This window comes from Protopterus annectens, chromosome 1.part2, assembly GCF_019279795.1.
Source record: "Protopterus annectens isolate FY-2018-M chromosome 1.part2, PAN1.0, whole genome shotgun sequence".
NCBI classification, from domain to species: domain Eukaryota; kingdom Metazoa; phylum Chordata; order Ceratodontiformes; family Protopteridae; genus Protopterus; species Protopterus annectens.
The window spans coordinates 309,143,785-309,170,700 of record NC_056727.1 but is presented as its reverse complement, the minus strand read 5'-3'; the positions used below and the strand labels follow the sequence as shown (position 1 = coordinate 309,170,700).

The window sequence follows — 26,916 nt, the reverse complement described above, 5'->3', positions numbered from 1 at the left end:
AATAGTTAAAATATACATTATTAATGTGTTCCTCATATATGGAGACAGTTGGTCAGAGGATATACTGTAGATAAGATAACACTTGCACTCAGAAGAGTGTCTCTTATAAAGAAAGGTTCATCTCTGCAGGGCCAGCCACATCAAATAGAATTAATTGGTTGTATAGTTAGTCTTGTTATTCCGTGTTCCTTTTAATGTAACTAAACTGGAAGAAATGATCGCTATACATATAGGCCTACTAAAGTTTAACCTTTTATAGACCAAAAATGTACTCGAGTGATTCTGGGTGCAAACCTATGGAAATGTAAAACTGTGTTACTCAGTAGTGCAAATAAAACTAAAACATGCGAACAGTAGTCATGAGTAAACTGTTTTCTGAGGAAATGCAGTTAGGGCATGTACCTGTACCGTCAGATAATGTACCCTACCTAATCAGCAGGCAACTCATTTTCATGTAACAGCAGTTTCTGTCTTTAAAGTGGCAGTAGCAAATGCAGAGAATTGTTACTCATGCAGCCATACCTAAAGAGGAAAATTTGTAAGAGCATGCTAAATAACAGGTACTCCTTCAAATCAAATCACAGACGTACGGCTCAAATTCACAGTCATCCATACAGTGTTTTGCAAGCCTGAGGCAGCTGGTCTTTGAGACTGTAATCGGCTCTTTTCCATGAAAAGGACACAGTAGTTGGGTAAGTCTTCTGAATTTGATGTCCTCTTGATTTGGAGCCAAATTTGTGCTCCATATTAAGTGTCTGTCTCCTCATTGTTTAGGCATATCTCCAGTGATTTGTATGTTATAGCCCTGCCACACAATTTGCTTTTTGCCTACCAAAACGACATGGCAAGTATTGGCTTCCTTTTTGACTGCACAAAAGAAATGGAAAGTATTAGTTTCAGTAAGAGGTTTCACATAAATTAGCCTCCAAGGTAACTATGGTGTAGGGGAGAACTCAGCCGTCTTCCTACTCTACCTATTTTATGTGATAAAAGTTCTTTGGAAGGATCTGCTATGTGTTTGAATATTTCTCGTACTGTCACTTCATTTGCCATGAATGTGGTCTTCTCCAGGCCATTGATAATTGTAGTATCTGTTGATGTACTGTCTAATAAAAGAAAGGAATCCTTAAGTTGTTGATGCTGTCCAACTGGTTTACTTTGGGTAGCATTTTGTTATGGTTGCCTATTATGTGATCAAAGACACTGTTCTTCGAAGTGTAATAGTCGAACCGAAAACATCAAAAACACATAACCGCGAACGGCCAAGTACGCAAATTTTTTCCTAGGGAAAGATTTCAGTTGGCCGTTCTCGTGGGTAGCCTTGTTCCCCAACATTGAGCGATCTCGGAGTTGGTATACTTAGTTAGGGGGGGTCTGGGGGGTGAAGCCCCCTACTTGATTAGGATTGGAAAGTGTGTTTCATTGGTTTACGGGCTCGCAAATTTTTTCCCTAGGAAAAAACTTGCGGACATGGCCATTCGCAGTTATGTGCTTTCGATGTTTTAGGTTCAACTATTACGCGTTCGAAGAACAGTGTCTTCGATCGTGTAATATTGACCCTTTTGTTATGACAGTCTTCTAAGGCTGAGAGGCTTTTCTTCATATTCTTGGAAGTATGCTTCCAGAATGAATATGCAACAAACTTTGAATATCCTTTATCTCTGCTTGCATGTTGAATATCGATGTGGATAAAGTGGTCTTATTATTTTTTTATTGCTGCCACTATCAGTTGTGCTAAACTGAGCAAGGATACCTGTGGTGGTTATTAGCTGGAAAAAAACATTAAATAAAGCCACAAAAACAGTCACCAGCCCACACAGGTTCCTGAGTTCTAAATAAGTCAAAAAGCAAACAATGATAAAACACAGAAGAACTCTGGTACGACCAAGGTTTCCAGTTTCAATTGAAGTTTTAATGTTAAAACATTAGTGCTTTCGCAGGAAGACCTGCTTCATCAGATACTAATAAATCCAACGAAAATGTGCTTCTATTTATACACCTGCTAACAAATACAAGTAGTCACATGATACAAATTAAGTGGTAACAGTTAACACCATAGGGGTAACTTGAACTCACTGACCTACTGAGTGAAGTAATACACACAAACATACACTGTTTGTAAAAAGCACTTATGAAAAATGTACAAAACACACATATATATGTAGAAAGAAAAAAAAAAAATATATATATATATAATATATATATATATAAACACTATATTTTAAATGCAACCTTGAAATACAACACTTCTACATCTATAAAAGTGTATATATAAAAATGTGTAAAGAATATAATATATAAATAAGCACACTTCATTGGTGAGATAGCTAGGAAATCAAAATGTTATCTAAACAAGAGTCTAGATTTTAGCTTAGGTTTAAGTGGCACATATTCATTTAAACCATGCCTTGAATCTCCCCTAAGTCTAATAATCCATCTGGCCTCTAACTGCTCGGTCAAATTACATACATCTCCCCCATGACATTCTCAAAAATTCTGCCTATGGCCATAAACTTAAAGGTGTGTTCAGAGTTGGTACTAATAACATGCCTGGCCAAAGCACTGGTTTTATTTCTCCTACTAATATAATAAATGTGTTCTCGTATCCTTTCTTTGAAAGGTCGGTCTGTTTTGCCTATATTGAATTTTTTACATTTATGGCAGTAGGCTAAATAAACTATATGTTGGCTATCACATGTGGTTTGCACAATTCACACCGGGGTGGCAGGCAGAGACACTCAAGGGGAATAACAGTGACTCAGCGTTGCTGCCCCTACCCTCTAATCTTGCCTCTCCCCTCAGAAAAAGTTGGAGGCCACTTAGCCTTTAAAAACAGAGATGTAATAACACAAGCTAACTTGGTGTTAAACCTCATCCAGAAAAAGGTAAAATTGCCCTTTTTAGATACTCTGAGTTTAAAGAGAATCTCTATACTTCCCAAAGATCAGCTGGCCCTCTTACCAAAAGTACTTCAAGACATGCTCCAAGTAGGTGCCATTGAATGAGTTTCCTTCAGGAGGAACGTTAAGTCTTTTTTTGTGTTTCTTCCTCCAGGTTACAAGGAATGAAGGACCATTCTAGACTAGTGTGTCAAATTCCTCAGAGTCCCAAAATTCAAAATGCTCACCTATTAGTCTGTTTACCAGTACTCTGTCAAAAGCATCCATCATGACTGAATGACTTGAGGGATGACTATCTCCATATCCCATTGACAGAATACACAGGATACACATGAGATTTGCAAATGCTTTGATATGTCCACTGCTCCAGGGGTCCTCCAAAATGTCTCACTACAGCGATTGCATTTTGCAGGACAAAGGCTGTAGATATTTTCTTTCCCTACCTAGATTGCCTGATCCTGGCAGAGTCCTAATAGAGTGTCATTCAGACTTTGGAATTCATCACGAGTTGCTCCAGAGACGGGCTCACAATCAACAAGGAGCAGTCATGTTTGAAGTCCTCTGAGACTATTTTTTTTGGGCCATACTTAAGCACCTCCTTGAGCAGAGAATTTTCCTTCTCCAAAATAAATTGATATACTTGTCTCAGTACTATAAATGTATCCTGCAACGGACAGAGGTCATTGCCAGGGAGTTTCTTAGGCTGTTGGGCTTCTTGGCACTTTATCTGTGATGTCTTTGACCACACTTTCCTCAGATATGGCCTGGGGGGAGGGGGGCGCGATTTGAGAAGCCTTCAGGTGCAAGGTAAAAAGCACATATGAGGGAGTGCTGAAAAGTTTTAAGTCTAACCAATATATTCAATATATTCTCCCCAAAGTTCAACACACTTGGCGCATTGTGTCAGAAGTTTCTGTAACCCTACAAAAAAAATAAATCTTAAGTCTGGTCACAGTAATACTGCTCCACTATTGCAATCACCTCCAAATCTCTCTCAAATTGCCACCCTTTCAAACTCTTTTTAAGGTTTGGAAACAGGAACTAGTCAAATGGAGCAAGATCTGGTGAATAGGGTGGACGATCTATGCATTCAAACCCCAGTTTCGTCAAAACATCCATCGTTTTGCCAGCCTTATGAACAGGTGCATTGTCTTGCAAAAAGACAACTCCTTTCTGCAGCTTCCTTCTCTTTTTTTCTTTCAATGCCTCCTTTAATCGGTACTGCAAGTTACAGTAGTATTCTGCATTAACTGTTTGGCCCCTTGGAAGATAGTCATTACAACACTTTCCTGATCCCAAAACACTGTAGCCATGACTTTCCTCCTGACTTTTGGGTCTTGAACTTCCTTGGCCTTGGTGAACCTGAATGCTGCCACTGTTGTTTTGTCTCAGGAGCATAGCGGTGTAACCATGTTTCATCAACAGTAACTAGTCGTTCCAAAAAGTTGGCACCAGATGAACAAAAATGCTGCAAAATCAACTTGGAAGTATCCACTCTGCATCTTTTCTCATTGGTATTCAAACATTTGGGCACCCACTTGGCTGACAGGTTCTGCATACCCAGCTGGTCATGGATTATAAACACAACACATTCCCTAGATATCTGTAGTGTCTCAGCAATTGTTTTACCTGATATTCGCTGAGCTGCCAAAATGTTGTCATGGACATGGTCAACAATTTCAGGAGTTGACACTGTTTGAGTCTGCCCAGACCTTGCTGCATCTTAGGTCTCAAAAGCTCCATGCTGAAAGTTTGCACACCACATCTTCACAGTTGCATAAGAAGGGCATTTGTCACTCCAATGTTTGCACTATACATTCATGGATTTCCTTTGGAGTTTTCTTCTGCAGAAATAGGAACTTCATGACAGCTTGGAGTTCCACACTTAAATTCCATTCTTTTAGTTGACATAGTTCAATCAGTTATTTGAAACAGTGTCAAAGCATAGCATTATGATTCTGCAGTAACCTTCTTTTCAACTATAGAGACAAAACGCTCATAATTTAGAAAGTTGGTCAGGCTTAGAACTTTTCAGCACCCTCCTTGTAAAGATCAACAATATGATGGCTGGCCTCCTTGTCCTGAATGCCTTCACCACCTCCCTGCAGCAGGGAGTTCTAATTGTAAGGACGGAGAATGCAGCTGTGATGTGTGTAAGAACAAGTCCTTCCTTGCCTATTTGCCTGCTTTACAGGTTTGTTTTTGCAAGCCTGGAAGATAGCTATGAAAGTACTTTTAACACAAACTGCAACCTGTATCCCCTCAGAATATAATGTTTTAGCAGACTGGTTGAGCAGATCATTAGCATACTCCCATGAATAGATGCTAGACAGGGATGTCTTTAGGGATCTGTCCAGGTTATGGAACGTGTCAGAGATGGACTTGTTTAAGCAAGCAATTTAGAAAGTTCTTTGGATAGGACAACTCCGGAAACTTGGAAAACATTTGCATTCTCCCTGAACTGGGCATGTATTTTCCATTAGATTTTTCAAATCCCCTTGGCTCCACAATCTTGAGCAAAATAAGGGAAGAAAAAAGAGAAGTAATCCTATTCATACAATTTTGGCTTAGGTAGCATTAGTTCAGTCCCCTAAGCAGCATGTCAAGAGGAACATGCAATATGTTTTCTCAGTGTATTAACTTCTTGACTCGAAATCGGGAGGTTTCTGCTACACCTAAACCTGGCCATTCGGCTGACATCTTGGATTGTCTCACTTTAATTCCAGATAGTCATAGTTATTCTACATATGTGCTAAAATATTATGATGGAGGCTTGGAAATATAGTACAAGAAAGTCATACATAGATAAATGGAAAACATTCTCCACTGATGCTAATCCAGGGACCTTGAGTCAAAGAGAGCTAATGTGGCTGCTGTCTTGAAATATCTGTCACATCTTTTCATTATCAGGTTTGGTTTGCACTTCTATTAAACTGTTTCTATTTCAGCACATCTTCCTGTGGATCCTGTCTTGTAATGTAGACCTTCAGTTGTATATTTCAAGGAAGTCATCTACCTCAGACTACATTAAGAGAAAATTGCTCTACCATGGAATCTCATCTGTGGGCTAGAAAAAAACTTACCTTTTCCCTTTTTGAACCAACTGCTTCATCTTCACTTCTTGAAAAATGATGTTTTTGGTGGCTATTATCTCTGCAAGAATTTCTGAACTTCAAGCCCTGATGTGCAAATAACTATTTGTAGCCTTTCACCAGGAGAGAGTATCAACCCCATATTTATATGTAAGGTGGGATCACTCAAGACCTTAAATCAGGCTGCTCTTTTGCTGTTTTTCTTAAAGCCTTATAATTTCTGTGAAAGGATTCTACACTTCCTTGATGTGCACAGACAGCTAATATATTACTGTCAGAAGAAAAATTAAAGCGAGTCACATCTGCCTCAGGTGATGAAAATTTCCTTTATTAACTGCTAACCAGATTACAGCAACATGTTGGCCAAGATGATCTCAATCTGATCAGCTTGGTTACTGACATCAACTTTTATACTTTCCTGTTACTAACCAAAATAGCTTTTGTTACATTTCTAACAATTGACAGTTGGCTATGAAAAACATCTAGGATCACAATTTACCTCAGAAAAGAATGTTTTACCTCAAAACCACAGCTAGTGTAGAATGTTTACCTCAAAACCACAGTTAGTGTAGAACATTTACCTCAAAACCACAGTTAGTGTAGAATACTTAGTTCAACAGTGATAGCTGGAATTTTCCACAGCCTGCCTCTGTAAATTAACTCTTATTCAGAAGTATAGAAAACAGGTGTTGTTCAAGTTCATAAGCAAATTACATCTATCATAGATAAAGCCCATCTTTAATAAACATGGTTCAGTGACCTTTTCTTACCAACACTTCAGCATTCATTTTGCTAGATGGGAGAAAGAGACAAATAATAGTATGTTTTAAAACTTTTTCTCTTAACATTTCCCCCCTCAAAACACTTTTATTTGTCTTTTTATTTCAGCAATATATGGTAAAAACTAAGTTTTTCTTTGCATACATTACTTCATTTGCAAGACAAACTTTTAAACTTCAAAACATTTGCAAAAGTCACATTTCAATGTATTCACTTTCACCAGTCTGTTGCAACTGCTGGTACATCATCTTCGTAACAGCAGTATCAACCAGTCTTTGTAGAAGACCTCTGATACAGGGTATACAACAGCAACCACATACCACCACGATAGCCACAGCGACTCCGACGGACACCAGGAAACTGCTGATGAGATGACTCCATTTTCCAAACCACGTTCGTAGAAAGTCTGTAAAGGGATTATTTACCCCAGAGTTCTCTGCCAATTCTTCGGATAACATCTCCAAACCTTTCAAAGCTCGAGTGATGCTGCCATCAGGGGCAGTGTTATTCAGAATATATGTACAACAGAAAGTCCCAAACATTCTGCAAACTCCTCCTCCTTTGTCCAGGAGCATAGCCAACGCAATTCGATTCTGCCATGCCACCTGCGAAGTGGCCTCCAGTTGTTCAGCAATACCTTTTAATGCATCTTTGGTATAGTTCACAAAACGCTGCTGGTTATAGTAAATGTAGTTGATCCAGTCCACATTCTTATTGGGTTGAATCCAGACAAAGATGGGTGCAAAACCAGCTGCTATTTGGTTTATTGCTTTGTATTCATCAGGCACGCCTCTTGGTACGCCAATGCTATCGATGTAGACACTGCTATCGAAGGATTGCTTCGGTGCTTCTCTTTTTCTTTTATTTAACCACCTCGGCTTTATTTCAGGTTCTCTTACGAAATTGCTTGCTGGAACTGGGAAAATGTAGAATGGCAGAATTAACTTTGCAAGTGCACAAGTTCCCTTCCAGGGAATCGTAAGCCTTGATCTGAGTTTGTTGTCTCCACATAACCACCATACGTCTGCCAAACTATGAGTTTGGTTCTCCAGAAATGGATTCCCATTGCCATTCACAGTAACATTGCAATAATTCTGTCCCATATTGCCATAATTCTTTCCTGTGCCATCTCTGGAAATGCACATATACGAACCTGGATAAGAGATTGCTGTAGGCGGTTTCTCAACTTTGCTTATGACCGGAAAACGCTGAGTTTCATTTTTGCATTTATCTTCGGTTTTGTTGAAGAATAACTTTAACAGACACGTCAGATTACCTTCAGCTTGAATCAATGGGACTGTCGCTAGTTGCTGTTTACCTTCAGCACAAGAAACACAGTTCTCACGATGTGCCTCTTGGGTACTATATCTAACCCAAGATAACCATTCGTTATGGTGTACGAATCCCGTCTCGAGTAATAATTGTTCTTCTGTGAAGGCAAAATCTGCTTTACTTGTAGCATTTTTAAGGCTTTGCACTTTAAGTTGGAGAGTCCCCAAAGGATCAGTTCCAGTTGGAAGAGACACTCCGATTCCATATACTCCTGAATCACTTTCGTGTGGTGACACGATGGTTATAGTAATTACTTTAGTACCTTGGAAATGCGCAATTTTTATTCTTTGTTGCCTGGATCTGTTGATCTTTTAACTGACTTTCAGACATTGTGTTCCAAATCGTTACCTTTTTCGCCAAATCTACTCAATGTGTCCCCACTGCTTTAGTAACTGAGATATGTGGGCTATAACTTGACCGATATAAAGAACTCATTTCCTTAGTCAAAGTACAGGTTACTACTGTATTACCTTGCGTATCCCAAAACATATCATTCAAAATTATCCTTGCACACTTGTGCTTAAAGAATTATTTTTCAAATTCTTTATCCGGACCAGGGACCTTATAGAACATAGTACAATGTAAGTGCACTGCAACCTGCGGTGACCCGCTCCTAGATTTACTTAGAGCTAGATTGATCAACTCTGTATCAACCCTCCCTGGGCCATCTGAAATCAAGTCTAGGCTATACCAGTAAAACAAGTCTTGTACTCCCTGTACTACTAAGCCATCCGCTAACCTTTTTGCCTCAATACCTTTAGGTGTGGGAATTGCCGCTATTCCAAACACATGCATCAAATCTCTTCCTAGCAAATTAACTGGACAAACTTTTGATATAATTACCCTACACCTAACAGTTTGGTTTGTTTGCGGATCTGTGAACAGTAGAGGATGAGACAGTGGTTCCTTATAAATTTTCCTGTTTGCCGCTTTCACAAGGACAAACTCATCTGTTTCGCAGTTCGGAGGCAGAACTGCTGGACCCAAAAGTGTACGCGATGCACCTGAATCACATAAAAACTCCACTTTCTGTCCCTCAACCAAAAACTCTATCATGGGTTTCTGATCTAGATGCATAGCAATACCCAAATTTGCCAGGTTTATGACTTCACAGTCACAATCCCGTCCTTCCATTAGAGTGTTTCTGACATTCATCGTAGAGAGTGTCTGCCTCTTCACTATCCCCATAATGAAGATGGCGCCTTTCTTTACTATCATATAGTCATGCGGAGCCCTTGTTCGTAAGCTGTGGGGGATGTTGCCACTCTTCATAGTCGGCAGCGAAGTGCCCACGTCTACCGCATTTAAAACATTCTCCACATTTTAACCTTTCCCTATAGGCTGAATGTCCACCCGGTTCATTTAACGTGTCCCATTGCGGGCCCCCAAGTTTTTTTACGCCACCACGGCGCCCTTGCCCCCTTTGGTCCTGTACTAGGAATATCCCACCATCATCCCCTACTGCTAACACTTGCACTTTCTTTTTCTTTTTTAGATTAAAATGTCGCTCAGCATGTTGTGCATATTCAAACAAAGGTTGCAGTCTACATGTTCTATGATCTACCATGTGCTTAGTAATAAAAGTACTTATCGGAGCCTTACAACCTTTAAGAAAAGCATTCTTTAATTGCTGTTCATATGGACTATCATTAATCTGATCCTGCGGAATCATCATTCCACAATGGTTATTGAACACTTCTGTCAATCTTACAATATAATGATCTACAGATTCATCATCATTTTGAATGCACTGATTTATTACTGTCCAGTCTGCTCTTGGACGCCACTTATCAGAAATTCTCTTTAACAGATCAGTGACTCGTGTGTCTAACACCCCAGAATTATGCTTTAATGTAGTGCCGTCATCTGCCTTACATGTCCAAGTACCACAAACTAAGTGCCAATCTGGACCTAAGATTTGTCGCACTACTTGTTCTACTTCTAAACCATTTAGATGATAACTTAAACGCATACCAACTATGTCGTCAGAAAACTTTTGAAAATTAACCTTGGGATGAGGAATACCATCTGTAGCTCGTTTTATATCCTCTCTAGCCCAGGGACGATAAACTAAAATAGTTGGCTCTTGTCCAACATCTCCTGCTTGTGGGTTTGCAACTTGTATTAAGGGAAGAGCTTCTGAATGGTCAGAAAGTTTAATAGCCAAACGTCCTTGCCCTGCTGGTCCTGACCTTAACTGCATAGGTTGGTCTACCTGTTGCAAAGCAACCTTAGGTACTATGGGAATTTGTGGGTAAATTGGAGGGGTCACAACATTTCCTTGAGCAACTAATAACCCACCCTGCTGTACAGATCCCACATCTTCAGACTGATATTGAGGAGGTTCCCCCGGTATGGCAGCAGCAATTTCACCATACGGTGGGGCGGTTGCCTGCCTTTGTACTGCACAAACTGTATGCTCATCCTCCTTATCTAAAAATAAAGCTACTTTTCCACTTGGCACCAGTGATCCCTTTTGATTTATTTTCTCTTTTTCCTGACACTTTTTCTTTTATAGCTCGTTTATTTGCTTCTTCTAACCATTTTTGTGCTTGGGGAAATCCCAATTGTCTTTGCTTTTTAGTTCTAGTTCCTGCATCCTTTTTTAAATCTCTAACCAATTTTGCACAGGAATTCTTATTCAGTGTACCATCAAAATCCTATTTCAACTTCCACTTTCTCCAAAATTTAACATTATTTTTGTTTAAACTTTTCATATACTTAGCATCAACATTTAAACAGGCATCACTCTCACACTTGCAGCAACTTGAACCCATGTTTTCCTAGATTTCTTATTTTAGGACTGTATATTTTAGGACTGCATCAAAATTATTTTTACAGGGCTTATTACAAAATGGGGCTATCTTAACGGGGATCCTAACAAAATAACAGGTAATCCTAACAAAATAACAAGTAATCCTAACAAAAATAATCTTAACAATTATTCCTACCCACCCTTAACTAAAAATAAAACCCCTGTCGACAAGGTTAAATTAAATTAAAAGAAAAAAAATTGTTTTCATCCTACCTGAACCAGATGAGACTCCGTTTCCCTTTTTGGTTCGGAAACCGTCCCTCAGATAGGGATCAGAGAGCGGCCGGCCTCTTTCCAATGACAAATCAGTCGGAGGGCTTTCCGTCGAGGGAATCTTAAGATAAGAAACCCTCACCTGCGCAGGTTTTTCGGTCTCTCTGTCGGTCTGATCCGTATCTTCGTAGAGGTTTCCGGTCCGAAGGACCAAAATGTCAGAAGAAAAATTCAAGCGAGTCACATCTGCCTCAGGTGATGAAAATTTCCTTTATTAACTGCTAACCAGATTACAGCAACATGTTGGCCAAGATGATCTCAATCTGATCAGCTTGGTTACTGACATCAACTTTTATACGTTCCTGTTACTAACCAAAATAGCTTTTGTTACATTTCTAACAATTGACAGTTGGCTATGAAAAACATCTAGGATCGCAATTTACCTCAGAAAAGAATGTTTTACCTCAAAACCACAGCTAGTGTAGAATGTTTACCTCAAAACCGCAGTTAGTGTAGAACGTTTACCTCAAAACCACAGTTAGTGTAGAATACTTAGTTCAACAGTGATAGCTGGAATTTTCCACAGCCTGCCTCTGTAAATTAACTCTTATTCAGAAGTATAGAAAACAGGTGTTATTCAAGTTCATAAGCAAACTACATCTATCATAGATAAAGCCCATCTTTAATAAACATGGTTCAATGACCTTTTTTTACCAACACTTCAGCATTCATTTTGCTAGATGGGAGAAAGAGACAAATAATAGTATGTTTTAAAACTTTTTCTCTTAACAATTACATGCGCAGAATAAACAAATTAAGTATGTCTGATCAATTGTTTGCTTGTTTTGCAAAGAGGAAAGAGCAGACTGGTTAAAAGCAGACCTGATGTAATGGATAACCTATTGCATTTAACTTTGTTACTCACACATTAGCAAAACTACCATAGATAAAATCAGAGCTCACTACATTAAAGCTGCTTTTAGTGCCACAGCCTTCTTTAAGGTAGTTAATTTACAATCCATTCTTGAAGCAGCTACTTGGACTTCTCTTCACATCCTCTCCAATTACTGTAACCTAAAATCAGCTTCTGATATCCTTCAAGGCATTATTTCCAAGTGACTATTCTATTCCTGCCTAGAATTTTATGCTTTGGAAATATTACCAAATGTAAAGACTGAAACAGTGAATTATGTATGATGAACATGCAGTTGTGATAGGAACTTAATATGCCTGTAGATATTTGAGTCGATTCAATGTTGCAATCAAGGTACCTTTCTGCTGTCCCTTCTTCCTTTTTTTGTACTGATTATTGCCTTTTTTGCTGGAATCTAATTCTTACCATCCCTCTCACAATCCTATCAGGTCCCCATCCCTGCTTTTGTCTGCTTACCAACTGAAGAGGTAGATTGAGTCCTCAGGCATGGACCTGGAGAAACTGGAGCTGTACCATGTGGTCCCCTGGGGCTCTAGTACTGGGGTCTTCTCTCTGGCCTTTGTGGGGGCACAAAATATATGAAGATGGCTTTGGCCAATGCACTCTTTATTCCACCAATATACTGACAAATTGGGTGAGTCGGCATCTGAAGAAGCCCTTGGGGGACAGTAAAGCTTTGGAAATTGGGCTGATCATGGGTTACCTTAAGGCAAGATATTCCAAACATGAGGACTGCATCTGTGAATCCACTTAATCATCTTCAGTAATGGTAAGTTTGTAACCTAACTATATTTTTACAGTTTATGCTGCAGCAATCTACTGAATATTGGAGAGCAGCCATATTTGGTTTCCTCTTCACCTCTGCAAAATTCTTCCATTAGTTGGTTTAAGTACCCATTTTCATTTGCTTGTGTAGTGGTTGTTTTAAGTACAGAGCTCAGTTTGTACATGGAGATGTTAGTCATCTGACGTACAGACAGCTGATAAGCATTTGCTAATCTTGACCTGCTTGTTAAATTCCATTAAACATTTAGAACAGGAGTGGTTATTTCAAATATGTGATTTACTTTATGCTTAAATATTATCTGTTTGCAGGACACTGATGAAATTCAGGTGAATTATCCTGGGATGTTTGATGTCCTGGAAGATTTGAAAGGCAAGTATCCTTTTTCTTGATTTCATGTATTTCACAGTATTACTAATGGTTGGTGTGTCTGCTGACTTGTTTGCCAAATTTCCCCTTAGCCTGGATTTACTTCATATCATTTAGTTTGCCAGCATTCATTTGTCCATGCCCATTAATTATTTTCCAGAGTCACAAGGGAGTTTGATCATATCCTGAAAAGCAGTGTGTAAGATTGAGTCTTGCTAGTCTCTCAGGACTCCCAGACACACACACACACACACACACACACACACACACACACACACACACACACACACACACACACACACACACACACACACACACACACACACACACACACACCTGGTCAGTGTAATGGCTAATTCACCCTTAAGAATATCTTTGCAGTTTGGGAAACAACTAGAGACCCTGCTGAAAGCCCACACAGAAATTGTCTAGACGTTTGCTTCATATTTTTGGTCTGTTCCACATACAATTTATGTTCTTTGACAAATAACTAAATAATGACATATAAAAGAAGTTCATATCATTCAGAAGATGCACGTTTTATTATTATTTTTAAACAAGAAATCTCATTATTGAATTATCACTTATGATATAGGCAATCATACATTTATATAAATGAAAACAAACCATATTGAAATATTTTCAGTTACAAGCATTAATATATCACATCTAATTGTCTAAACAGTCATTTTCAGTCGGACATTACATGGCTCATTCAATTCCTGCCTTCCCTGAAACCTCGTTCCTCCTCCAAAACATTATTCTGCATGTATTTTTCCCCAAGTTCCCCATGTTTCTATGTAATTTGCTACTACCCTTTTAGGTTCATAGGTTCATAGGTTCATAGGTTTATACTAGGCTATCTGCCCTAAGGCATTTATAAGCCTAGCCCAAATTTTTGTGGCTTACGCCACCCCTTATATGAAAAAATACTGTGCCCATTAGTTTGTTGTGCCTCTGTCCAGCAGTGACACAGAGATGATTCCCGGGGTAAACCTACGATCTCCCATCCACAGGTCTAGATTTCTCTTGAACAGAGTCAGCGAGGTGCTCTGCCTCACATGGACCGGGATTTTATTCCACAGCATAGGGAGTCTCTGAGTGATAAATCTATCCCTCCAGCATGTCCTATTTATATCCGTGCTAAGGTTTAAGTCGCTTGCTCTAGTGGTTTTAGTGGATTTGGATTTTTTGAGGTGGAGCATGTCCATTAATTCCGGGTTGGACATGGCCTTGTATGTCAGGCACATGTCACCTCTGAGCAGATGGTATGCGACTGAATAGAGCTGGAGTTTCTTCAATCTGGCAGCATATGACAGATTTTGGAGTCCCTTTATCCTTTTGGTGAGGAACTTTTGGGGTCTCTCCAATTGCTGCAGATGTCGGGTGAGATACATCCCGAATGGGGCATTGTACTCGATCATTGGTCTGATAAGTGAAGAGGGAACAATGACCTCACTAGATCTGGATGTGAATCCCTTCATGATCAGGTGGGCAATGTAGAAGGTCTTTCTAACCACTTTAGCAATGTGAGTGTCAAAAGAAAGGCCACTGTCAACCTGGGTCCCCAGGTCCCTGATAACCTCTTCTGTGCTTAGTGGATTGCCACCTATATGGTAGCTTGGGGTTACCTTGTTTTTCCCGAAGGGTATGACTATACATTTTTTGGCGTTTAACTTCAGGCCATGGCTGTGGCACCAGCTATCTGTTTCCGTGAGTCCCTTCTGAAGGATATCCGTGTCCGATGCACTTTCCACTATGGCGCCCAGTTTGCAGTTGTCTGCAAACTTTGTCAGCCAAAGTCCTCCCATGTTGGCCTGTACTTCTGAGAAGTAGATGCCAAACAATAGGGGGCCAAGGACCGAGCCCTGTGGGACACCATTTGTGACCGGCTTGGAGTCTGACACAGCGCCAGCAACTCTAACCCTGTGGGTTCTGTCCTTAAGCCAGTTTGCAACCCATCTTGTGACATATGGGTTTACATTTAAGCTGGTAAGTTTTTCTACAATACCCGAGTGGGGTATTGTGTCGAAAGCCTTTGCAAGGTCAAGGTAGGCTGTATGGACTGCCTTTCCTCATCAATGGCCTTGGTGACTGTTTCAAAGAAGTCGACCAAGTTCAAAAGGCATGATCTTCCCTTGACAAAGCCAAACTGGGTCGGGTCCAATGTCTGCAAGTCCCTATATCTTTGTTTATGAGCTCCATTATGATCCTCTCCATAGCTTTGCAGACTAGACTTGTTAAGCTTATGGGGCGGTAATTACCAGGGTCCGTAGAGGCGCCGCCTTTGTGGAGTGGGACAACAGTTGCCGTACGCCACTCCTTGGGCACGTATCCTGTGGTAAGGCTGAGATTAAACAGCTGCCTTATGTGCGGGTTTAATTCCTCATTTAGCTCGTGTAGCACACAGCCGGGGACACCATCCGGTCCCATTGATGCTGTGTTTTTAGCTTTAGAGAGAGCAGCTTTCACCTGCGCATTTGAGATGTCCGGGAGGCTACACTCGGCTGGGATAGTTATCTCTCCTTTAGGGGAGGGGGGTGAAGTTTGCACTGAACCTGTCTGCCAGTATGTTGGCAATGTCTGTGGGTTCAGTGATTTTTGTATCATTTTGAACTAATTCTGAGCATATCTGGGAGTTTCCACCCAGGTTCCTAACATAGCTGAAAAAGGCCTTATGATTGTCCTTTGAATCCATGGCAATTTTTCTCTCAAAATTGGCCTTAGTTGATTTTATGAGTGCTCGTATTTTTTACTAATAATGATCAGGGGTGACTTCCTTTTATGGATTTTGTTCTATCATGTAATAGCTTTCTCCTCTTATTGTAAAGTTTGTTAATGGCTGGGGTCCACCAGACTGGACGTTTGCCCTTTGTGGAAAGAGTCTTGGTTTTATTTGGGATTGCCTGATCCATGCAGTCCTGGAGGTGTTCATAGAAGGCATTTGTAAGGGCTTCCGCAGCTTGGGTTGTGGTTTCCACTGGCTCAGGGGCCTTGAAGGATACCACACCAGTCTTGAGTAGTGTGAAGTTTGCTTTAGAGAAGTTCTTCACTATGGTCTTTTTTGTTTGGGGTGGGGGCGGGATGTGGATTTCCAGTGAGATTAGTTTATGATCAGATCTCACCAATGAGGGATATACTTCCAGAGTGGAGCATTTTGTCCCCATGTTTGTAACAATGAGATCTAGTATATTTTCTCCTCTCGTGGGAACAGTGACTAGCTGTTCCATGGCATTTGAATTTATGAACTCCAGGAACCGTTGGGCTAGAAAGTTAGGGCTTGAGTAATGTTCCCAGTCTATATTCGGGTAGTTGAAGTCACCCAATATGATGGTGTTTGGAGATACATTTATACCCTCCAGTGTCTTCAGGAAGGCTGTGTGGGGTTCCTGAGTTTGAGAGGGTGGCCTGTAGCATGCTACAATTTGTAGAGCAGTTTTGCCTATGGTTAGTTGCACCTGGATGGTTTCCAAAGCTTCGTGCGTTGCCACCAACCTGGAGGCGTGGGTATCCTTTATGAATATGGATACACCCCCTCCTTTTTAAAGATCATTCTTCCATTTTTTTTAATCTCTGTTACCATATTCACTACTTCTAGTATGGTTGGTTTAGTCTTTGATTTCCATTTTTTTAGTAATTTTTTTTTTTGGCAGCCACCAGAATTAAACTCAGCAAGGCCTTACTGTGTCTAGGCAATTCTGATCTGGTATCACAGCTCAAAAAAATAATGTTCTTAGTTGCACCAATTTGCTCACCCAGTGTTTCTGGCAGAGTAGTGTGCAGGGAATTTTTAAAGTCTGCCAACTCATTACACTGTTCCCAGTTACCTCTTTGTTCCCCATCACGCCTCCAACATTTGCAATCTGCCTGAGGAAAAATACTTACGAGTCTGGTTGGGGTATAAAAATAACTATGCAAAAATCCTAAATCTTGTAGACTTTGTTGCATATTTGGGAGCCCTACATAAATCCGCCTATTGTTTCCTTGTGAATTGCTTGTCCAATCTCTCTTCCCAATCCTTTCTTAACCTCTTATGATTGATTCTTATAGTTATCATGCTGTATTTTGTATGCCGTGTTAATTATCCATTTTTAATAGCAGCTTCATTTCTAGATTCTGCAAAAAACTCCACCAGTGTTGTTCTTTCATTCAGGACCCCCCTATTCTTTTCTCTTTGCCTATACTCTTTATATCAATCCTTGATAGAGAAGACAACCTGTAACCTGCAGTCCAAATTAATTTTTGGCCTCTTCCCATTCTATTACCTTTCCCTCTCTAATTATTTGCTCCCAGTAGCTTGGTTCCTTTGTCAGTTTTCTCCAGTAAATACCAGCCCCTCTTGATTGTTCTCTGTATCACTAATTGCAGTTATCTCTATCAGTAGAATCTCCTTTCTCCATTCCTGTGTTGGCTTAGTTTTTGGAATACCTTTTGCTACTTTATGAATATAATATTCTATATGGTTATTATTCACCTTAAGGATCTGCATCCAAATATCTTAGTATCTCCTTATTTCTTAGTGCCCCCCCCTCCCCGTTTCACCATCATCCCTTTCTACTTTGAATTGTAGCGTTCTGCTTGTGCTATGTATAGGAGCCTTAAATGTGTAGCTCTGAAATACGCCTTCAAATGTGGTAATCCCAAACCACCTTGTTCTGTTGGAGTGATCATTTTTATCCCACTTGACTCTTGCCCTCTTCCCCTCCCAGATAGCCATTCAACTCTTTATTAATTGCTATCCACAACGTCTCTGGTTGATAAAAATGTACCTCACTTGGTGTATAAAACAAAAAGGACTAAAAACATTTCCACTGCTTGTTTTTTGCAATCTCTATCTATTAAACAAAACAAAGCTTCCATTTTCTCATTTTTTGTTTTATCTTTTGTTTAGTTTCTTCCCAAATATCATTAGCTGCCGTACCAGAATCCTTTTTGACCCATACTGCTAAGTACTTCATTTCATCATATTCCCATAAATATGAGTATTGCTGAAATAATTTGTGCGTAGGTACATAGTCTACAGTTGCTGCTGTTCTTTTATCTTCATTAATTTTGTATACCAAAAAGCCTGAAACAGAAACTGGCAAATAATGTTCAACAACACTGAAATGTCCTTTTCTGGTTTTATAAGGTAAAAAATATCTGCAAAATAAAGTCAACTTTTCTTAATTGCCATACCAGTTATATACTTGAATTTCTGAGTCCCTTATTTTCTTTGTCAGTGGGTTCTAAATATAATGCAAATAACAAAGGGGAAAGAGGACCCCCCTGCCTGGTTCCTTTTCAGAAAATAAATGCTAATGCAAAACTATTATTATAGCAACTTTCTGAGTTTATAAGACCAACATTTAAAGTCTGTCTCTGATTGTAAGCTTTCATCCCTCCCCATTATTGTTGGCTTTGTCCAGATTTTTTTGCACTTAAGCATTTGAGAAGTATGCCACACAGGCACAGGTAGGATTTATAGATTCAGCACAGAAGACGTCCCTACAGGGAGCTGAACTGATAACCAATCTGTGCCACTTTGGCAACAGCAGTAACCACTATAGCATCATGCTGCCTTAAAATTCAAACTAGTTAACATTTATGTCATTAAATAATTATTAAGCCAGTAGTCTTCCACTGGGGTTGTGGGTAGACAATAATTAAAGTGTTTGCCTGACAGACACAAGATACAGGATTTAATTCTCACCTTTGGTAACTGACTGGTTATTTGCTAAGCATGTAATAGTCTGCAGTCTGCCTAGTATTTACCTATGAACCTAGAAAACAGAATGTAGCATATTAATAATTAACATCATTATTTTCAAGCTGGATTAACATTTTATTAAATATGTCTGTAACAGGTATGGGTGAAAGCAACTGTTCTTGGAACCGAAAGCCTTTGCTCCACAGAGAAACTATGCTGGCAGCTGCAGCAATATATCAAGGTAAGAATGTAAATTCTTTGTGAGCTGTTCTCATACAGATAAACCTATTAAATAAAACCATAACCTCCTAAAAATATTTTTTTGTAAAACAGAATCTGACTAAATAATTTTTAACTTCATTTGTTTTTGTATAATTTTAATTGAAACTTTATGATGGTTTGTTAATGTAGTTAATGGAAAGTTTGAAAAAAGTCACAAGTTGCAGTAAAACAAATTATATACACACACACACATTCTCGACAGAACTTAGTAATTATCACCAGATAGCTATATTAGCTCACCTATCAGAAATCTTAGAAAAATGTGTACACACCCAACTACTGAATCATCTTCTTCAATATAACCTGCTAGCAAATTCCCAACCTGGATTTCGGCCAAACCATAATACCACTTCTGCCCTTGTATCCTTTACTGACCAACAAAGAAATCTCTGTAACTTAGTATCTGTTGTCTTCCTAGACCTGTCAGTGGCATTTGACATGGTATCCCACTACAAGTTACTGTCGACTCTCTTTGAGCTCAATCTGGATAACTCCTCGCTACTGTGGTTTAAAAATTATCTGTCCCTCCGGCAACAAGCTGTTAAATGGCATAGGTCTCTCTCCCCTCTCCTCCCAGTGGAACAAGGTGTTCCATAAGGATCCATTCTTGGTCCCTTACTGTTTTCCATTTTTACCAATAACCTCCCCTCAGATGCCCAACAAACTAATATAGTACAGTATGCTGATGACACCACCCTTATTTGCTCAGCCCCCTCTACAGTTACTCCAAGATAGAACCCAGGAAGCCTTCATTACTATAGAAAAATGGCTATATTCCTCCCAACTCGTACTAAACCCATCTAAGACCCAAATTGTGATCTTCAACCCATCACCAACTTTCACCTTTACCTTGCCATTCTCAGTAACATCCTCCAACAATACCCTTATCACACTAGTAACCCAAGCCAAGCTACTAAGTGTAACTATTGACCAAAACCTAAAATTCGACAAACATATAGCACTAACAATTGCCAAAGTTCACAAAAAACTAGGTTCACTCTACTGCTGCAATAGCTTCCTCACACAAGAATCCTGAATCACTATCTCTCGTACCCATCTACTCTCCACCTTACTGTATGCTTCCCCAGTTCTTCCTAACCTAAACAAATCTGACCTTCTGAAACTATCTACCTACTACAATAAAATCTCAAAATTTGCAACCAGTGCTAAGTTTTGTTCTCATCACTGCCTCTCCCTAAGACAACTAGGATGGTTAGAACTCCCTAACCTACTAAAATACAATCAACTTCTCCTGACCCATCAGCTGCTATACCAACTAAATAAAATACCTGCCTTCTCTGGTCTGCTGACCTTCCATAATACTGTGCATCAACTAAGATCTTCCAACACCGCCCTACTGACTGTTACCAATTGCTTACATAGCTCAGGCCAGTCTCTTTATTCCTATGCAGTTTCTAAAGCCTGGAACTCTATACCCCCTGACATTAGGTGTCTAAATAGTAAACATACTTTCATATCCCTACTAAAAGATCTCCTATTCAAAACTTGGATATGTTTCTGTACAGAACTAGTCTAATTTCACCTATTCCTGACTTTTAACATCCCTAGATCACAAGTGTACTGTGTAGTTTCACTTAGTGAACCAGGTGTTTAGGCCACCTTTATAGTTATGATTTCTAGTTTATGACCCTGTTTGTCTATGGAAACTTAAGCAATTCTATATTTGTTGTATAATATCTTGTTTAATTGTTTCTCAGGAGTCTAACCACTGTATGCTGCATCAATTGTAAAACTCTGATTTTACTCCTTTTATATGTTCTATGCTCTTTGTACAAAATAGCTGTATTTATATATTTTTTTTAATTATTTTTTTATAATTTTTTACTATGTATTTGGAGCTTTTATCCCCAGGCCTCTGCTGAATATGGTCACCTTGTGTCCAGTTTTAGTCATAGATGAACTAGAACCTGTCCCAGCTGACAGTGGGCAAAAAACAGAGAAAGTAGCTATGGATTGATGGGATGCCAGTGTATCATAGAATGAACACCTACTTGTGGGGAGTTTGGGGGATTGCTTGTCCAACTGTTGTATGCCTTTGGCATGTGGGAAGGGACTTGATAATCCCATGAAGTCCCATGTGGAATATAACAAGAACTTGCAAACTTGGAAAAAAGGCACTCCAATCAGGAGCCATAGTGGAAAGCTAAGCTGTCAGAGACGGCAACATTAAATTCTGTTCTAGTGTGACAGCATAAATTATCATGTCTTCATAATTCAGTGGAACATTCATTTAACTGTCTGGAACCTGCTGTTTTCAGTTCAGAGTCCGTCTTTGAGTGCATTAAGTTGATGATTGAATGCTATTGATGAATAGATTTGATTAACCTTGTTTTTGCCACCTATAAATGATATTTTGTTCTACGAATATTTTTACCATTTATTTAATTTGGAATGACAGATTACTTTACCAACATGTTGTGAAAATATTAGCAGTACTATGCATTTAATCAGAAGGAAGCAACACAAGTCACTGCCCTCAAGAGTCGTACCATAGTTGGTGAATGAAGGTTTAACCAGAAACTGATGTCATACACTTCAGGATGGAAAGAATTAGTGAAAGGAATGTTAAGGGGACGGTAAATAAGGAAGTCCAGGGTTATCTAAAGGAAGCTGAATTAAAAAAATACTAAAACGCAGGACATTAGAGAGGAAAATAGAATATCCAAGAAGGTAAGTGGGTAGGTGACACCCCATTAGCCCCAGCTATGAGGAGTAGGCAAAATGTACATTCTTTAACTTAAACTCAGAGAAGAGGGTTAGAGATAATGGTAAATGACTGGAGGGACTGGAAGGGGAATAGATGTGGTAATTTCTGCTGGCCATTCATGCTCAGTTTCATATTGTTGAAAATTCTTAAGTATTTGTTACTACATGCAGGTATGCTGCTATTACATTAAAATGATATATTTTCCCAAAATGTTGCTCTGTTTTAAGAGATGTATGTAGAAAGCATATTGTTAACTGTTTCAGTAGTTTCTTAAGATTGTAAATATACAAAGCTGTGACATTTTCAGGTGCTGAGTCCCCTCTACTAGGGAACAAAGGGAGTAATGCTAGATTCTAGCAATATGCTTAACTTCCATCACTGTTCATTCTTTACCTTTCTTATTTGTGTAATATGTAGCCGTTTATTTTATTTTACATTTGTTTACTGGGAAAGTCTGACTGGACACATGTCCTTTTTCACTGGAGGCCTGGGTAGAGAAGCTCCACATAAAAAAAAAACAAAAAAAAAAAACAAAGTACAGTATAACAATACAAGAATGTAGTTCAGAACACATTATTAAAGCCACCACTGCCAGACTATTTCACTGCAGGTTGATGATCACCGTATAAGAGCTTAATGCTATAACAAGGTGTGGACTGGACAAATAAAAAGAAAAAATATCTTCATCTGTAGTTTATGCAAATAAGGACCGCCACTTGCAGCACAATGTTGTATTTTGAAGAAAACAACCAAAGGAAAGAAAAAAATGCACAAAGTACCACAAAAAAAGGCCAGAATCGATATAATCCAACAAGTCACAAGGGTTTATTAAAACTCCAATGTGATATATGTTTTGAAGTGTCCCTGCAGTCTTTTTTATATAGATGAGACCAAGAGAGCCTTTAAAATCAGACTGCAGGAGCACATCAGGGACATAAGATTTGAAAAAAATTACTAGTCCTGTAACCTTGCACTTTAAACTATTTCACCATAGTAATCGAGCTTTGCTTAAGGCAAGGATTTTAGAACAGGTTATCTGTGATGTGGATAATTTAAATATCAAAACTAAATTGTTGTATAAGGAAAGTGTCTGTATTTTAAAGTTTGGTACTTTGAGCCCTGCTGGATTAAATACTGAATGCACATGGAAACTTTTAATTTAATTTAAATGTGTTTAGATTTTTTGGATTTAGTTAATTGGTGTTTTATGTGATTAACTTGTTTAATTATATCAGAGACTGATAAACTTAGTATACTTGTAGACATAACATATTCATCATGTCTAATTGATGGAGGCCTCTGCAGTGGCTATTTTTGGCACTTTCCTCTTCTTATTACCTTCTCCCAGCACAAATTGTTACATTAGTACTTGCCCTTTGGGAGAATGTGTATGTGTACTGCTGGTGTATTCCTGTTATGTTCCAAATATAGGATGATGTGCCCCAACTCCATGCTCTCCAATTTTTTTTTCTTTTTTTTTTCTTTTTTTTTTTTTTTTTTTCTGCTGTTTGATACTAATGTTTAAAATGAGAAAGCTACCACATTCATTGCCTAAGAAATGCAAACCCAGTTGGTTGAAGGCTGGTTTACTGTGATTTCCCCTGGTTACCAATTGAAATATGCAGGACCTGCACTGTTGTTTTGTTTTGAGAGTAGATAATTACGAAGCATTCTAGTTGCCAGCAATTTAAACTTGTAGTAGAATAGGGTGTATATAGCCTAAAGACTGCTTAACTGCTTGCAGTGTAACAGCTTATAAACATTGCCAGAAGAGTGATTTCAATTATGTTACCTTGTGGGATCAGGGTGTGAATCATAACAAAGGAATAAGACAAGAGTGCACACTGCTAGATATTGACCAAAGTGTCTTGCATCCACATCTGTCAGACTAGACTGTCTCTGAGGTCTCCCTTGACTAATGGTGTATTGAACTTCGCAGCATTCTTTTGTGATATAGGAAGTAGGATAGGTGTTTACTCCAGCAGCTTCATTTTGTGGTGAGTCCCAGCTGCCAGTGTCAGCATATGGCCATTTGGTCTGCTCATAAGGCATGGGCTTTCGAGTCTACTAGCAAAAGTGTACCAATTGAATCTGGACCCAAGGAAGTGTCTGTCTTCTCATTTTTCCCTTGACTTGTTGCCTTCCTAGTGAGAGTTGAGAGTAGCCTGCTACTCTTTCCGCATTACATACGCCAAAATCTATTCACAGAGTACTGCATATTGAGAGCTCTTTGATACTTGTTGAGATTTGGCTAGATGGGTATAAAAGCCCATTCTTCGGATAGTCAGTTTAGTTCCTAAACAATGCCCTTCACAGATTTCTTAGCAGGTGTTACCACAGTATTGTTCTCCTTCCATTGGGTGACCATTGCTCAACCCCCAACATCTGCGTGTATTTTGCCTAACATCCAGGGTGTCAGCAAGTATGATATGTTCTCTGATGGAGCTATCACAAGGAATGTATCTCCTTCCCCCTGTAAGCTCACCTGAGAGGGGGAATCTAAAAGGAACAGAGTCCTTGATCTTGTGACATAAAGGAATAATGAAGCTTCTACAAAATTCTCTTTGGAAGGACACTTAATTTGTGACGTCTGTACAAGGCTAAGTCAAGTCATAGTCAAGTCAAAGAAAACTTTGTCATTCAGAACTACACAGTGTATTGCGATGCTTCATTCCCAGTTCAAAAACATACATACAGAAAATAAAAATAAAATAACATAAGATAAAAATAAAAATAGAATAAAATAATAACATAATGACCAAACACACTTTACGTATAAATAGAATTGAGTAACAACATGTGCATGACATTAATGTAACATAACAACTAAGCAGCATGTGGAATGGTCATCATGAATATTGCACAGTGTGATTTGTATTGCACTTGATAGAGTCCTACAGTAATGTAAGTTGTGAACCAACGTTAAATATACACATTAGTTAGTTATTGCACATGAAAAAGCTTAATACTTATAGTGCACCAAAGCCTGGATATGTAATGATCTGTACAGTCAAATAGCAGAACTATGTGGTAGGATGCGAAGAATGCATAGACAGTCTCCTAGCTTGTTTTTCACAAGAGTTCACTAGTCTGATGGAGAAAGGAAAGAAACTGTTAGGTCTAGAAGTCCTACAGTGCATACTTGTTTATCTCCTACCTGAGGAGAGGTGGGAGAACATACAGTTTGCAGGATGCAGAGGATCATTGGATATCTTTCTGGCTCTACTGATGCAGTGCATTTTATGTAGGTCTTCCAGAGGTGCAAATGAGGAACCAATAATTTTCTGTGCTGCCCTTACAACTCGCCTAAGAGCCTTACAATTGGAGGTGTTGCAGCCCCCATACCAGAGAGTGATGTTATTTGTAAGAATGCTTTCAATTGTACCCATTAAAACGTATGGAGGATGGTCTTCGATAATTTTGCCTTCCTCAGTTTCCTTAGGATGTTCAAGTATTGCTAAGCTTTTTTGACCATTTTAGGAATATGGACTGACCAGGACAGGTCCTCAATGATATGTACTCCCAGAAACTTTGTACTTTTGACCCTTTCCACTGTCATCCCTTTCATCTCTAGAGGTTGGTGTGATTCTTGAGACCTTCTGAAATCCGCAATCAGTTCCATAGTCTTGCTGACATTCATCGCCAAGTTGTCACACCAGCCCAACAGATGTTCAATCTCGTTCCTGTAAGCAATTTCCCCTCTGTCTCTGGCCAGACCTACGCCTGTGGTGTTTAGCAGTAGTGCCATTTGTTTCTTACCAGATGTGTTTTAAATGGTATTTTGGAAATAAGCCTGAGAAACCCTGGCTCATCCCCAAATGAGCCTCTTCTTTAGGATATTGTAAGTGCAGATTTGAAGCACCTAGTTTCTGATCCTCCTGCTTCTTTGGATGCTGACTCCTTTTTGAATTACTGGGTGAGTGTAATGGCATTCTAGCAAAACTTCCATGGGTAGAATGGAGTTTCCTTTTAGAACTTTACTAGCTTGCTTAAGTATTCTCTTAATGTAGGTGAAATGATATCTCTTATAAGCATTAAGCAATTTTTTTTTCACTTGTTATAAAGTTTATTTATGTGTGTATTCTACCACTGGGTTGTTTTTAAATTTCTCAATATATTTGGTTTGGGTAGGGACTGCCTTATCCATCCAACTATTTAGTTGGGAGTTGAAGTCAGAGACACAGGCATTAGCTTTAGCAGCTGAATTTATTGAGGTCATCAACTAAGTAAAGAAGGCTTGTTCTTGAGAAATACTTAAACACAGGGGTATTTACAGAAGTGGTGCCACCAGTTTTAAAGGAAAGGCTAAATAATTTATGGTCTGATTTTTGAACAAGGCAAAATGATACATATGGAGATGTGCTGGAAGTAGCTATATTTGAGGACAAGCTCAAGGATATTGGGGACCCTAGTAGGATGGTTAACTGCATTTGTTAGAGAGTTGTCATTTATAAAGTCAAGGAAGCATTGGGAATGCTGACCTTTGACAGCATAGGTCAGCCAGTTTATTAGTGGGTTGTTGATCTCCCCAGTAGAAAAGTGGTGGGTTTAATGGAGATCTTAGATAATGTGTTAAGTAGCTATCTTGCCAAAAGGGAACATAGAGGGAGCTGTATAGCTAACTTTGAAGTAGTAAGTAGTCTTGTTTATGGTGATTTGGACATCAAGGAATTTAAATGTGGTGTCCAGAGGAGTCTGTCATTATGTAATGATATCCTTAACCAGTACTGATAATATCCTAAAATTGCCAGTAGGTCTGAAGACATGATAGCCACTATACACAAGAAGAGTGGGGGTGCTTACATTATCCTCTAACCATGTTTATGTAATTATATGTATATGAATGTATTCAAGTTGCAGGCCAATTTTTGTTAAGATGCCTGGCATTAAGCAGAGTCATCTTAATATGTTTCAAATTAGAATTGATGGACTCTTGGTTCTAAAAGAGGCCTTATGAGGACAGCAAAGGCTTTAGCCAGAATGCAAAAACCTTGGTAA

General features: G+C 39.1%; 1 protein-coding gene across 2 annotated transcripts in view; it reads left to right on the top strand.

Moving 5' to 3' along the window:
* NDUFAF5 (NADH:ubiquinone oxidoreductase complex assembly factor 5) overlaps nucleotides 1-26,916 on the top strand; it is a 658,571-nt gene that overhangs the window by 483,161 nt on the left and 148,494 nt on the right. For both annotated transcript variants that reach the window (XM_044056157.1, XM_044056167.1), the window contains 2 exons: nucleotides 13,162-13,222; nucleotides 19,066-19,149. In XM_044056157.1, coding sequence (XP_043912092.1) covers nucleotides 13,162-13,222; nucleotides 19,066-19,149 — 145 coding nt within the window. The remainder of the gene's footprint in view (nucleotides 1-13,161; nucleotides 13,223-19,065; nucleotides 19,150-26,916) is intronic.